This window comes from Varanus komodoensis, unplaced genomic scaffold (genome assembly GCF_004798865.1).
Source record: "Varanus komodoensis strain SLA01 unplaced genomic scaffold, ASM479886v1 scaffold2, whole genome shotgun sequence".
NCBI lineage: Eukaryota > Metazoa > Chordata > Lepidosauria > Squamata > Varanidae > Varanus > Varanus komodoensis.
In genome coordinates this window covers 50,848,659-50,862,326 of record NW_025335568.1, presented here as the reverse complement: position 1 = coordinate 50,862,326, position 13,668 = coordinate 50,848,659, and the positions used below count along the sequence as shown (strand labels likewise).

The 13,668-nt window shown below is 43.4% G+C and overlaps 1 protein-coding gene across 1 annotated transcript in view; it reads left to right on the top strand.

The window, feature by feature from the left end:
- Positions 1-4,225: 4,225 nt before the first annotated feature.
- PPP1R9A (protein phosphatase 1 regulatory subunit 9A) overlaps positions 4,226-13,668 on the top strand; it is a 145,767-nt gene continuing 136,324 nt past the window's right edge. The window contains exons 1-3 of the mRNA XM_044428439.1: positions 4,226-4,395; positions 5,434-5,574; positions 6,731-8,381. Of these exons, the coding sequence (XP_044284374.1) occupies positions 6,933-8,381 (1,449 nt within the window). The 5' untranslated portion in view covers positions 4,226-4,395; positions 5,434-5,574; positions 6,731-6,932. The remainder of the gene's footprint in view (positions 4,396-5,433; positions 5,575-6,730; positions 8,382-13,668) is intronic.

Genomic DNA, 13,668 nt, shown 5'->3' with positions numbered 1-13,668 from the left:
AATTTTCTTGGTGCTTCTGAATGTTTGACTCTATTTTCTTCCAAGAATTAGTATAGGTCTCATGTCTATGTGCATTTATTATTTTATTTATTTATTTCAGATATTTCTATTCCATTCTATACAAAAGTCTAAGGACAGTTCCGGGGCTGGAAACTGTCAGGCTCTTTTTCCTGCTCTTTTTCCTGCATATGTTTTTCCCTGCATATAATTTTCTGGTATATTCCAGAATTCTCCTCAGTTTGCAATATCCCAGCATGAACCTATTTTTGTGCCTGCATGTGTGAGGCACCTACTTTATGGACAGAGAGTAGCATAAGAATAGGCACCCACCCAGAGACAACCATTAAGATTCAAACCCTGATGTATGATGTACGACTGTTTAAGGAACTAAGACATTAAGGAATGTGATGGGCAAGGACCAATGCAGGTAAGCAGAATGCAGTTCAGATAATGAGGAGGGGACAGTACTCCCTGCCCTTCCCCTTCCCTCTTTGACAGAGACTGTCCCATTTCCTAAGCAACCAGGGCAAGTGAAAGGACTCCTCAGGCAATTCACACATGAATGTGGAAAATATGTTTACCTCCATAATCTTTCATGGAACCCCTAATGACCTTTTGTGAAATCCTAGGGTTGGGGAAAGACTGATCTAGAGCATACCATGTCACAGAAGGCTGCTCTGGGCCATTGACATTCAATTTCCTCAGCACAGAAGCCCTACGTCGCCTCTTCCCAAGTGCTTTCCCTGCTCTTTATTTGGCACACAGTAATTTCCCTTCTCTGTTTTTCTGTTACTGATGCAGAGAACAGTGTGCTGATCTATGTGCTGCGAGGCTGGTATATGATCTAGGCAGTCTTTCATTCAATAAAACATTTTGTGGCAAAATGGAACTCCTATTGTTCAAGCTTGATCACTGTTCTCAAAATGTTTTCCCATTTGCTGGAGTATGGGTTTCCTATCTACTCCAGGTACTTTATTCTTTCCAGGTGCTTTCAGAACAGCTTTCACCTTGCTTTCTAATATTGCAGGCTCTATCTCACGGGATTCCTCTTTGAAGGAAACTGTCATCTTTTTATCTGTATAGTTCTTGTGTATATTGTTTCCACCTTCTCTTTATTTTCTCATGGTCAGATAATATGTCCTCATTTGTCTTTCAGCATTCCTAAACTCAGTTGGAATTTCCCTTTGATTTCTTGGATCTTCTGGAAGCGGTCTCTTGTTTATCCACTTTCATTGTTCTCTATTTCTTTGCACTGGTTATTATAATAGTCCTGTCTCTATGTGACAATCAAAAAAAGTTGCATTCAGGCTTCTGACCCAATCTCTTACCTTTTGCTGTTGCTTCTTGCCTGTCCTTAGAATAGTGTTTCTTCTGTCATCTAAGCTTCAGGAATTGCCATTTTGCATTCTTCCCTAATAATGTCTCTAGTTTCAGTTTGCAGCTCTTCTGGTTCACAGTAAACTGAGTTCAGTAATGTAAATCTGTTCTTTACAGATTTTAAATTCCTTAGTTATTATTTAATATTTTGTATTTTGGAACTATACTTCTGTTAGTGATATTTTCCTACTTTACTCTGATTTTTGATAGTAAGAGTTCATGGTCACTGCACCAATCTGCTCCTAGTCTTGTTTTGGCAGCACGGATATTGCTTCTCCATCTCTTAGTTCCATTCCCATATTCTATTTGATTTCTAGATTGGCCATTTGAACATCAAACGTTCATGTAAGCAGTTCTCTGATCAGTTGCCTGAAGTATACACTTGCTATAACAGATTGTTGGCTTTGCAGAATTCTAAGAGTTGTTTTCTTCCTTTGTTTCTTACCCCAAGTCTAATTCTCCTTCAACATTAGATTCTACTGTTTCCTACTTTTGTGTTCCAGTCACGTATGATTATCAGCATGTCTTGTTTTGATGTGTTAACATTTTCCTCTAGAAGTTTTCATTTTTCTTCTTCTTCAGCATCTGTTGTTGGAGAGTAGACTTGGAACTGTGTTTGGTTGATAGGTTTTTCCAAGAATTCTGATTGATATGATTTGGTTTGACTTTGAATTATAGCTCCCTACTGCCTGTGCTACATCTTGCCTCAGTATTAGAGCCACTCTGTTTCTTCTGAGTATGTCATTTTCAAAGTAAAACACTTTGTGTTTGTCTGATTAAAATGCCCCATTCCAATCCACTTTGGTTTGCTCATACCAAGTACTGCAATGTTTTACCATTCCATTTCTTTGGAAACTATGGAAAACTATGATTTTCTATTTGTCTTGATTCATGCTTCTCAGATTCCATGTTTCAATTGTATATTTTGTGCTGCTTCAGATTTTCCTTTCACCTCTGTGCATGTCAGCCTCTAGACTTCTTCAGCCACTAGTTGTGTCATTAGCAACTACACTATTGATATTTGTCCTTTACACTTCTCCCGTTGCTGGCCGATTGCCTTCTAACTTGGGACTCTCATTTCTGGCATTATCAGTTGTTTCATTTTGGATTGCTTCATTATACCATTTATATGGTATGAAATATTAAGAACTTGTCTTCTTTTGTGCAGTAGTTACCAGAGTGAGCTTAAAAATTCCCGTCTTTGTGAAAGATTCTCCATGAGTGTCAATTTGAACTATGGTTGCTTCCCAGTAGCTGCCCTTCAGGAGTTTTGGTGCCACATCAGCATTGGAGACAGTTATTCTGTGCAACTTTTAGTCTTGAAGAGGGTGAATGCCTCTTAGTCTGGTGTCTCAGCTTTGACCATTTTGCTTCGGGTTACCCTGCTACGAGAGCAGAGTAGCAAGAAAGTCTGGCCTGAAAGCATTTCTTGGCTGCTCTGACATTTTCAAACTCCTTCATGTTAAGGTGTCCATCCAAAAGGGGGCACTCCATTTTGGGTATGACTTAATCTCGATCAAACCTATAGAGACAAAATGTTGGCATTGTGTTTTATTCTCTAGTGAGAGTGTTGCCTATGCTATCTCAAATTAGTGTGTGAAAGAAAGTGCTTAGAGAGAATACAACTATTCATGGCAAGAGACTAATTCTCACACTAACCCTGGTGCAAATAAAGAAGGCACACCAACCCCTCCCCCACCAAAAACCAGTGGCAGCTTTTCGCTCATTGGAATACAACCTGCAACTCTTTTACCTGCAAAAGCTGAGCAGTATCCTGAACGCCAGATTTAGCAGACATCCTTAAAAGTGGAGAAACTTTCTGCTTATGTTTGGAGGCACGGTTCCTCAGTGCTTTTAAAGCATTCAGAAAGAAACCCTGGGATGAAAAAAAGGAGATTCTTGTAAAAATACTCGTAGAAATTCTTCAGCTCTCCTACCTAAACACTCTTGCACTACATTCCAGGGAAGCACGCATAGGACTGTTGTGCACAACGGGGGAAAACTATCAGTATTCTGTTTCCTTTTGCTTTGTTGTTGTCACACAAGCACGATTTTAAAAAGAAGTATCCCAGACTTATCTACCAATGGCTATTAATTATGCTGGTCTTTCAGAAGCACAGACTAATGCTACTGAATGCTAGTGGCCGAAGGTGGCCAGCACCAGCAACGGGGGGAAATTATGTCGCACCTGGCTGGCCACCGCGTGTGTAAAAGCAGGTGGGCTGGGCTAGATGAGCCCTGCGGTGGCAAAGCCGCCGAGAGGGTGAACTCCCACTGGGCGGGCGCGGGTAGAATCCGAAGACTGTAGCCCTTCAGGTGGTGCCTCGCCGTTTCCCAGGATCCAGGCGCTTCCCCCCCTCTCCGCGCACAGCACCACCCCTGCTTGGGGACGCGGCTGCAGGGGAAGGCGAGCTTCCACCGCGGCACCCCACGAGGTCGGGGGAAGGCGGGCTGGACGCGCGCCAGGAGCGCTGGAGAGGCCAAGGAGCGGCAGTGGCGCGGGTCGAGCCCCGCCGCGTCTGCTCTGTTCCGCTGTGGCCGGGCTGCGGCGGCGGCAAAGCACAACTCGGCTTGGGCGCTTTCCCCGCCAGCCTCTCTCTTTCTCCCAACGGGACAAACCATTCCGGCGCGCCGAGGAGGTGAGGCACCTGTCAAATGCGCTTGGCCCCGCGCGGCCGAGAGCGGCCCGGGCTGCTCGGGGCGCTCTCCCGAGGGTCACCCGGCTGCTTGAGCGTTCACTAGAGGCCCAGCAGGCGGCGGGAAGCCGGCCCCGAGCCGAGCGCGGGAATCTTCCTCCCCCACACCCCGCGCAGCTTCTCAGTCGCAGCCGCCTGCAATGGCGTTGAGGAGCGGAATCGGAGGCTGCCGCCGGGCAGGCTGGGGGTGGCGGCGACGGTGCCAGGAGCTGGTGGGTCGCTGGAGCCCGAACATGGGACGGAGGCGCTAAATTGCCGCTGCAGAAACAGTCGCGCCGGGAGGAACAGAAAGCGCCGGGGCTTGTAACGCCCATTCTCCCGGGTAAGGTGGCGCAGGACGAACTGCCGTGCTATTTGCAAATTTTAAAAAAGCGCGGGGGTGGCAGGAAAATGAGTAGGTGGACTCCTGAGATGGGGGCAGCTTTTGTTTCGGGAGCACGAAAAGTGCCCCGAGTGGCTTGCCGGGGCTCTTGAGCAGCAGCACTGCTTGCTCCGCTCCTGTGCTCGGTCGCCTGCATTCTGATACAGCGCCGGCGCCCGTTGCTCGCGCTCCTGTTGCAAGGTGCTTCTCCGCTTCGTGGTGGAGCTTAGTGGTGAGCTTTACCTGTCGTTGGTGGAGACGAACCCGTGCCTTTTCCACCGCTTGATCGCAGGAGGAGGGAGGGCAGGAGAAAAGATTAATTCACACACACACACCCTAGCTAGCTGGCTACTCCCCACTGCCTCACACAGATTTCACATCTCGTTCCCCTCCACACACACACACGTTGGGTTTTTTGCGCATGCAAGAAGCAGCTGGTTTATTTATTTCCTCTCTCCCATGAGGCTGTTAAGACTCTTCCTTATTGCTACGTTCTAAGGTTCCTCTTCTTCGTTTTTAATTGCATTCTTCCCCCCGCCCCCCCCCCCCCGGTTTGGGGGTTGAGGACGAGAGGGAGAAAAAAAGACGATTTAGAGACAGGGACGTGATTCTTTTCCTAGAAGGGATTGGGGGGCATTAACAGCCACATCATAGTGTTGCTTAGGAGCAAATAACCGCTTAGTCGTCAAGGCTGGAGAATAGACGCAATATGGGCGCTAGTCTTGTAATCTCTCCCAACCTCGGCTGCGCGGAATAGGGGCGGGGGATGCGGGGGCCAGTGGGTGGGTGGGTGTGTAGGAAAGAAAGGGAGAGAGGAGTCAGGTCCGGGCTGAAAGGAACCGAGCGGGTCCGCATGTGTCTTGGGTCGCTTTAGGAGCTCGCAGCTGCGGTGAAGTTGTAACCGCGGAGGACGAGGCGGAAACAGAAGGGCGCTAATGAGATCTCTCTCGCTCTCTCTCTTTATTATTAGTCATGTGCTGCTCTTCTGTATTCCTTTAGGGCTGCTTGCTAAGGCTGGAAGCAAAACGCGTTTCCTCCTCCTCGTCCACTATTAAACGGCGCCAAGGGACTCTGTCAGCCCCCATCTCCCTCCAAATAAGAGAACAGGACAGCTCAGCATTCATAGAATTGTTCTTTGAGGTACAGCTTTTGTTGAGATCCAACCTGGGAAATTGAGAAATTTCGCCTGCATCAAGCATTTTTCTTCTTTTTCCCCATTTCATTGTACATTTTGTGGTTCTTTGTCATGCTGATTATGCCACAAAGGGAACAGGCAAGTCTTTATCATATCGAATTATTTGCTTCCTGCAAATTCTAGATTGCATTGCACGTGATCTCTCCCCACCCCCTGCACATTTTGTGGAGTGAGTATATTAATTTGTGCTGCTGCTGCTGCTGCTGCTGCTGGTGTTCTGAAATGAAAAGAGCCTGACTGCAAAAAGTGTTGCCATTCAAGGGTCCAGTCACTCATGGCTACATAACATCATTCCTGTGGTAGAGAAATGATTTTACCTGGCTCTTTGTTAAAATTTGAAGGAAACTTTGGTGAGGGAATATGTAGGTGCAGTATGATACTGTAGTACAGTTGAATAATTTGTGCACTGGGGGTGCATAGTGAGTGTAAGATGCAGAGTAACATGAATAGGTGGACCGCATCATATTATTATTATTTGTATCCTTACTGATCACAGTGTATATTCACCAACTTTTCCAGGATGATTGCTGCATTTTTTTTCATACACTGTTTTTGTGTAATATGGTATGATAGTGGAGCTATTCCCAGGTAATCAGATGACTGATAGGTAGAAAAGAGAAGGATTGGTGCTTTGGCCCTTAATCTCATGTATGTGGGGCAATGTGTAAGTATTTGATTTTTCATTTTTATAAATGTGCTTCACTTCTTGGCTTTGTTACTACTTTTTGTGATCCATATCTGAGCACCGGAATTAAAAATGGGTTCCAAGGAACTGGATCCAGATTTAGCTCTGGTTTTTAATTTAAGGCAGCATACCATAGGTTAACTTGTCACTTTTGTCATCAAAGCTTGAAAGAGGCCCCATACGTACTCAATTTCTCTTCTGCCCTTCGTGCGAGGAGCTGTGTCACTGTGGCTTCCCAGATTATTTCCCCCATATAACTTTAAGATTCAGAATGCACTTAGGTTAGAGGATAGAATCCCATTAGGTGCCTTCATATCATACTCTTACCTTTTATAGGCAGTGTTGTTATGAAACTGATGTAAAAGTTAAATAGCTGCAACATATGATATGAATCAAAATCCTCCTTTGTGTTACAGGTTCCATCAACATTTTATTTTGAAAAATCATCTGGCTACCCTTTTGGTTTTTTGTTGTGACCCATATCTGGAAGACTGTGTGCTGCCTGTGAGTATGGCTTTGGGAAAATCTAGTGCCCTATAAGCACAACCACAATCTCAAAAGAAATTGGTTGGGTACAGCAGCCACTATGTATGTTGGTTTAACATTTCAAAAATAAACATGTTGAAGACAGAGTGTTCAGGGGAAAGATCAACCCTTCGAAGTGCCTCTCCTCACAGGAATGCTTATAGGACTGAGTTCCAAGCATTGAAAAGTACCTTTGACAAACCTAAGTCAGATGGAGAACAGAAGACAAAAGAAGAAGGAGAAGCTTCTCAGCAAAACAGGGGGAGGAAATATGGATCTAATGTCAACAGGATTAAAAATTTATTCATGCAAATGGGCATGGAGCCCAATGAGAGTGCTGGTGGCATGGCAAAGACAAGAAGTAAAAGCGGTCCAGTGTCTCCTCAAAGAAGAATTAGACCTAAAGAATTTGTAGAGAAGGGAGATGGATCAGTTGTGAAGTTAGAATCATCAGTTTCAGAAAGGATTAGTCGGTTTGATGCTATGCATGATGGTCCTTCATATTCCAAGTTTACCGAGACAAGGAAGTTATTTGAAAGAAATATTCATGAAGCTGGGCTTTCCAATCGCTACTCCCCAAAGAAAGAGAAATCACTTTCTAATAATGAACTTCAAGATGAATGGTGCAGCTCTAAGTCTAACAGAGGAAGTACAGATTCATTGGACAGTCTTAGTTCAAGGACAGAGGCAGTTTCTCCAACAGTGAGTCAACTTAGTGCAGTATTTGAAAATACTGACTCAAAGCAAAGTGTCATTTTAGAAAAGGCAGAAAACCATGAAGAGTACTCTGTAACTGGTCATTATCCACTAAACCTGTCTTCAGTGGAAACAAATCTGTCTTCCACTGTTGCAAAACTTGATGATTTTAGTCCTATAAAAGATGGAAGTGCTTGGCCTGCAGTACCCAAGCAAAATACCACTACAGTATCTGTTGAGAACTCACAGGAAACCAGTAACAGATCTCCATCAGTTAATGAAACCTCCAAAAGCACTTTGCCTCTTTCAAAAACAAGTGGAATACAAAACAAGCGTGTCTGTCATAATTCTGTTGAATCAAGCGAAGCAGCCAAACAAGAGTCAACAGATGGACTTGATAGACAGAATTTTGGTGAGACTGGTGCCAGGAGTAAGGCTGAAACAGAGCCTAAAGTGCTACCTGCACAGCAAAAAAAGATACTTGATGAAGCTGAGACTGCGGATGTATCAGGAAACTTAATAGCTAGTGATGACACTGCAGTCACTGAAGCTTCACATGTTGTTGGCTTGAAGTGTGAAGATACAAATGGAAAGGAAGCACAGGAAGACTTGAATAACTTTCAGAGTTCTCATGTGTATATGCACTCTGATTACAGTGTCTACAGGGTACGATCAAGATATAATTCTGACTGGGGAGAGACAGGAACAGAACAGGATGACCAGGAAGACAGTGATGAGAACTACAATTATGAACCTGACATGGAATGTTCTGAAATTACTGGATTGCCAGAAGAAGATGAAATCCCAGCAAACAGAAAAATTAAGTTTAGCAGTGCCCCAATTAAGGTAAGTTTCAGTGGTTGATTTTCTGTATTTGCATATAAATTTGTTCCAGCTCTTTGTTCTGTCTGCTTTTCTAGTGGTTATTTTTGGTTTCTCAATTTAACTGTGACACTATTTGTGGCAAATTTTAGCTAGTCGCATCTGGTACTGACTATTTTGATGCCTTTTAGCATGCATTTTTGGTAATAACAGGAAAGTAAGGATTTGTTTAACTAACTGAAAAAGGGTTTGGGGCTCCGATGAGCTCTTCTTCTTTTATGATTGATTTAAGCCAGTATCTTAAATATATTTAACTTACTAAATTTATATGCTAGCCTTCACCCTGTAGGGTTTCCTGTGAGCAGCTTATGTTAGAAACAAACCCCAATCCAACTTTTGTCTATAACTTTTTCTCTCTTTTTGGGTGTCTGAATTTCGCTTCCTGTGGTGTGGAATGAGTGGTTAAATTCCCCCTATCACTCAGTTATGGTTCGTAGAAACAGGAGGGTGAAATGAAGAGATGGACTAAACCTTTGGTGGAAGATTGGAGCAGAATCTGAGAACACTCTTGCTAGAGTTGCTTTGAAAAAAGCCTTCCAGTGAGCCAGGGAATGATAGGTGTGAAGCAGCCAGTGACTGGGAGACCTTGGAGGGCAATTGGTCAGGCCTCAGTCGTACTGCCTGCAGTGGCAAGTGCCATGTCGGGTGGCACAAGCTCTCCTTTCTCCTGCTGAGATGCCTCTCCTGCCCCTTCCTGCTTCCCCTCTCAGTGCCTAATGGTGACAGAGGCAGCCTCAGCCACCTTGCTCAAAGTGGGCAGTTTTGGGTACTCTTCCTGTTGCAGCACTAGCCACAGTGGGAGAGTGGCTACTAGGACTCTCTGGAGTGCCCGCTGCCTGAATCCCTCGCTTTGAGAAATCTTCATAGTTATCAGTGTGAATGTCGGTAGAAGCAGGTGGCCCTGCTGTTACAGCGGGGAGGTGATCCTGTGCTCCCCAAATCCACCTGAAGCAGGGGAAACATTCCATGGGAATTCCATGGAACATTCCATTCCATAACATTCCATCAGGGGAAACATTCCATGTTAGGAGAATGCTGGCCCTGGCTGCTGGTTGCTTGTGTACCCTGCATATTTAGCCTTTGCCTTTATAGTTGTCGAGCCCTTTATAACGTGTCGGCAAACATTGCATAGGGCCAGACCCTTTGAAAAAATAAGTATCTATTCTGTGGGATGGATGGTGGAAGCCAGAGGTTCGGAGAGCACTGAATTTTAGAAGATGAACATGAAGGAGAACTTTTTCTCCTGTTAATCACAGGTATGCAGTGAGATATTGCTTGCCCCTCAGACATATAGGGGACAAGACTGTTTTTCATCCTTAGTATTCTCTTGCTCTTTGTGTCATTTCGTACTTCTTCATCTTGACTCTGGGATTACTTGGACTTTCAGCACCATTCTTCCTAAATTCAGTCAGCTGGGAAGCAACCCTCATGTTAAGAAACCTTGAAATTGGTTCTGTCTACTTACTTGCAAAATTACTTAAGTCCCAAAACAGGCTCCGAAGGCAGCATGTTAATATTAAATTATAAAAGAAGTAAAAAAAATCAAATCATGGGAAACAGGGATCAAAATATATCCCCCCACCCTTTCTCTTATTGCAGCTTACTGTGAATTTCAGAAAAACTGGTTTAGGGTGATGATGGGACAGGTGGATCCCAACTACCAACCTTCCAATTCACATTCATTTGCCCAATTTAGAGTTCCGTTAGGGGCTTCTGTTTCACATGTGAACAAGCAGTCCAGTCTGTTTCAGGTAGCCAGAATTATATGCAAACTATAGTAGGTAAACAACTAGGAGGGACCCCAAATAACAAGCAAGAGTGTGAATTAATAATCTCAGATATATTTAGGCAGACCAGCCATGTTTTTTCAGAACTATAGAAAACCCCACCCACCCACTCTTGATTTTTAGGAAATAAAATGAAAGCTAAAGCTGATGCTCTGGCTATGCACATTATGAGGTTATAGGTCTTGCCTCAGAGGGTTGTTGTGAAGATTACCAAAATCATGCACGTGAAGTATTTGAACTCGTAGAAAAGGTAGACAAATGTAGCATTGTTGTACTATCCTACATGGGCCAGTTCCTCACCTGGTCCTAATAGCTCTGTAATTCTTTGCATGATGTTTGAAATGTATGTGTTTTGTGCAAAATACTCTTGTTTCATATCTAAAATTTGTTTGGATATGTGCTTTTACGCACACTTGAAAAATCAAACAAGAGCCCAAGGGTTGAATTCCCTTTTGAAGAAGTTTGTGGTGGGACATCTTCTATTGGTGAGTGGGCTATAGGCAACTGTAAGTAACCAACTCTGGAGGGCATTTCAGTATTTTGTAATGGGTAAAAAAACTGCACAGAAACCAAAGGGTTGGTGGATTGGGCTGAGGGGCAAGGATGTGGCTTTCTGGGAAACCCCAGAGAACTGGATGGAAACTTCTAGAAGGTTAGATTAGAAACCTGGCCTGAGGTTCTGCATCTCTGTCTTAAGCAGAGCAATATCTCATTTGAAATGGTTGAGGCAGCACTGCTGTGTGAGGTGTGATTTATTTGAATATCTAATATTGAATTTATATTTTCTGTGAGAAATCAGAGACCAATAGGTATCTACTGTTTAGACACTACTCAGCTAAGGCACTTAGTATATCAAGGGCAAGTGCATTTTTTAAAACGGGTGTGAGCTGCCACCCTTCTCCACAGCATGGCGAAGGGTGGAACTCTCTCTGACCTTGCACTGATACTCAGAAAGCAGCAAGCCAGCTGCCTTTCTTACTTATTTCCAAGTGCATTTCCAAGCCATCCACTTTATTGATTTCCTCATCCCGTCCAGCTTGGACCGAGGGAGGAGGGGTGCCTTGTCCTGGCAGTTGGCAGTTGTGTTGTGGTCCAAATAGGCAGTGTGATGCCATGGATAAAGAACCGTCCCCCTCTGTGAATTCAATACCAAGGCCATCTTAATTTGTGGAGTATTAGCAGTGTTGCTTTCCTGCCTACTTGAGATTAGCACAACTGTTTTTTTTTTTTTTTTTTTGATCAGGTTATGTAGAAATTGGGAAAGAAGCGTTAGGTTGTCAGGCTTTTGAGTTAAAATATACTGTCCAGTTGGTTAAAGAACTGTGAATTTACATCATATATTACAATCATAAAATTATCTTTTTGTCATAAATTTGGAAATAATACAATGAATGCATTCTGATCTGATTTGTTCTTTTTTAATTCTTCCTGATGCGTTAGTTAAATGTAAAAGCTGGGATATTAAATATAAGCTGCTGCAGATGTATTGTGCAGCCATGTTACTGGATCATTAATCTTATCCTTGTGAATCGATAATCGCTGGATCCTATTTTCTTTATCTGGTAATTTTTCTTGTGTAAATGAAATATAGGTACTGCTATACTTTATTTTCCATCATTTTAAACATCAGCAAATTATACAGGGGAAAAAACATCTAGGCAGGTTCAGTTGCATTTATCTCAGAATAAAAAAATGTTTTGCATTACATTGCTGACTTTCACAAATATGTGTAACCGTAGTAGTTTTTCAACAGCTACAGTAATTTGCTTCCCCAGCACACATTTATATATACAATAAATTTAGGCTGGAAGATTACTAAAAGCTGGGGCTTGCAATCACTCTGGTCTTGGCTGTGGAAAGGGGATAGAACAGTGGTGTCAGATACTGGCCCAGTTTGCATGTCACAGCTGCACAAGTTTTTAACAAGCTCTGGTTAACTGGGAGCAATCAGGAGTAAGGGAGCATAGTGGCTTCTGTCCACCTGCCTGCTGAGTTTTAAAAACCTGTGATTTTGGTTCAGAAAAAACAGAATACAGAGAATTGTGATAAGCTGTTATAAATGATAATAATTTATCTTCATTAAGAAACTGAGACACAGTTTACAATTATAGAATGTCCATTAAGGAGCTGGTGGTAGGGGAATAACTGGAAAGAAATTAAGCAAGCAGCCAAAGAAAGCCTTTGAAACAATGTTTTATTTGGCAGTGCTATTTTGCATATTGATGAAGATAATTTTTCTCCTAATTATAAACAGAAATACTGCTCATATGTTAAACGGTATGTATTCAGTACATCTACAAGTGTGAGTCAGCTATGTGTCAGAGGCTGTTTTCCTATGAAAGCTGTGAAAGCCATATATGAAGAAACGAATGACCAATACTTGTTGGAAAAGGTGAACCCCCTAAAGGACAGGGTTTGTAGTTTTGGGGTGCTCCTGGATCCTGAACTTTCTCTGGAATCACAGGTTGGAGCACCTTTTATCATCTCAGACCATTTTATCAACTATGACCCTATCTGGACAGGCAGAGCCTAGCAACTGAGATCCACACTCTGGTGACCTCTTGAGATCAAACCAGTCAGTCTTAGAGGAGATCAACCCTGACTGCTCTTTAGAAGGCCAGATCCTGAAGATGAAACTCAAATACTTTGGCCACCTAATGAGAAGGAAGTACTCCCTGGAGGAGACCCTAATGCTGGGAAAGACTGACGGCAAGAAGGGGATGGCTGAGGATGAGGTGGCTAGATGGAGTCACTGAAGCAGTTGGTGTGAGCTTAGGTGGACTTCGGGGGATGAAGGAGAATAGGAGAACCTGGAAAAATGTTGTCCATGGGGTTGCTATGGGTCGGGCATGGCTTCATGAATAATGTAACGTAACTTAACATAACATAACATGCACTCTGTGTGGGGCTTCCTTTGAAGATGGTCCAGAAAATTCAGTTGGTTCAAAATAGAGCAGAAAGACTGCTGTTGGGGACTGGGCAATATTACTGAACATATTATGCCAGTCCTCTTCTAACTCCATTGGTTACCAGTTGAGGTCTGGGTCTGATTCAAAGTGCTCACATTAATATTTAAAGCCCTAAAGGGCTTGGGGCCAGGTTATCTAAAGGAATGCCTCTTCCCATATGATCCTACCTGGGCCCTGATGTCATAATCTGTGCTCCTTCTCAGGGAATGACCACTAATGGAATTAAAGGGAGTGGCTTCTGGGGGAAAGGCCTTTTGGCTGTGGCGCCACAACTGTGGAATCAGCTCCCCAAGGAGGTGTGCCTGGTGCCCACTCTTTATCTTTTTGGGCACCAGGTAAAAACCTTTTTAATAACTCAATATTTTAACAGTTTAATAATGTTTTAATCTTTGTATAACAATCATCTTATCTTGTTTATATTGCATTTTACCGAATTCATTGGCATTGTACCCTTGGACTAACTTGAGCACAGCTGTTGTGGGCTCATTGTTACTG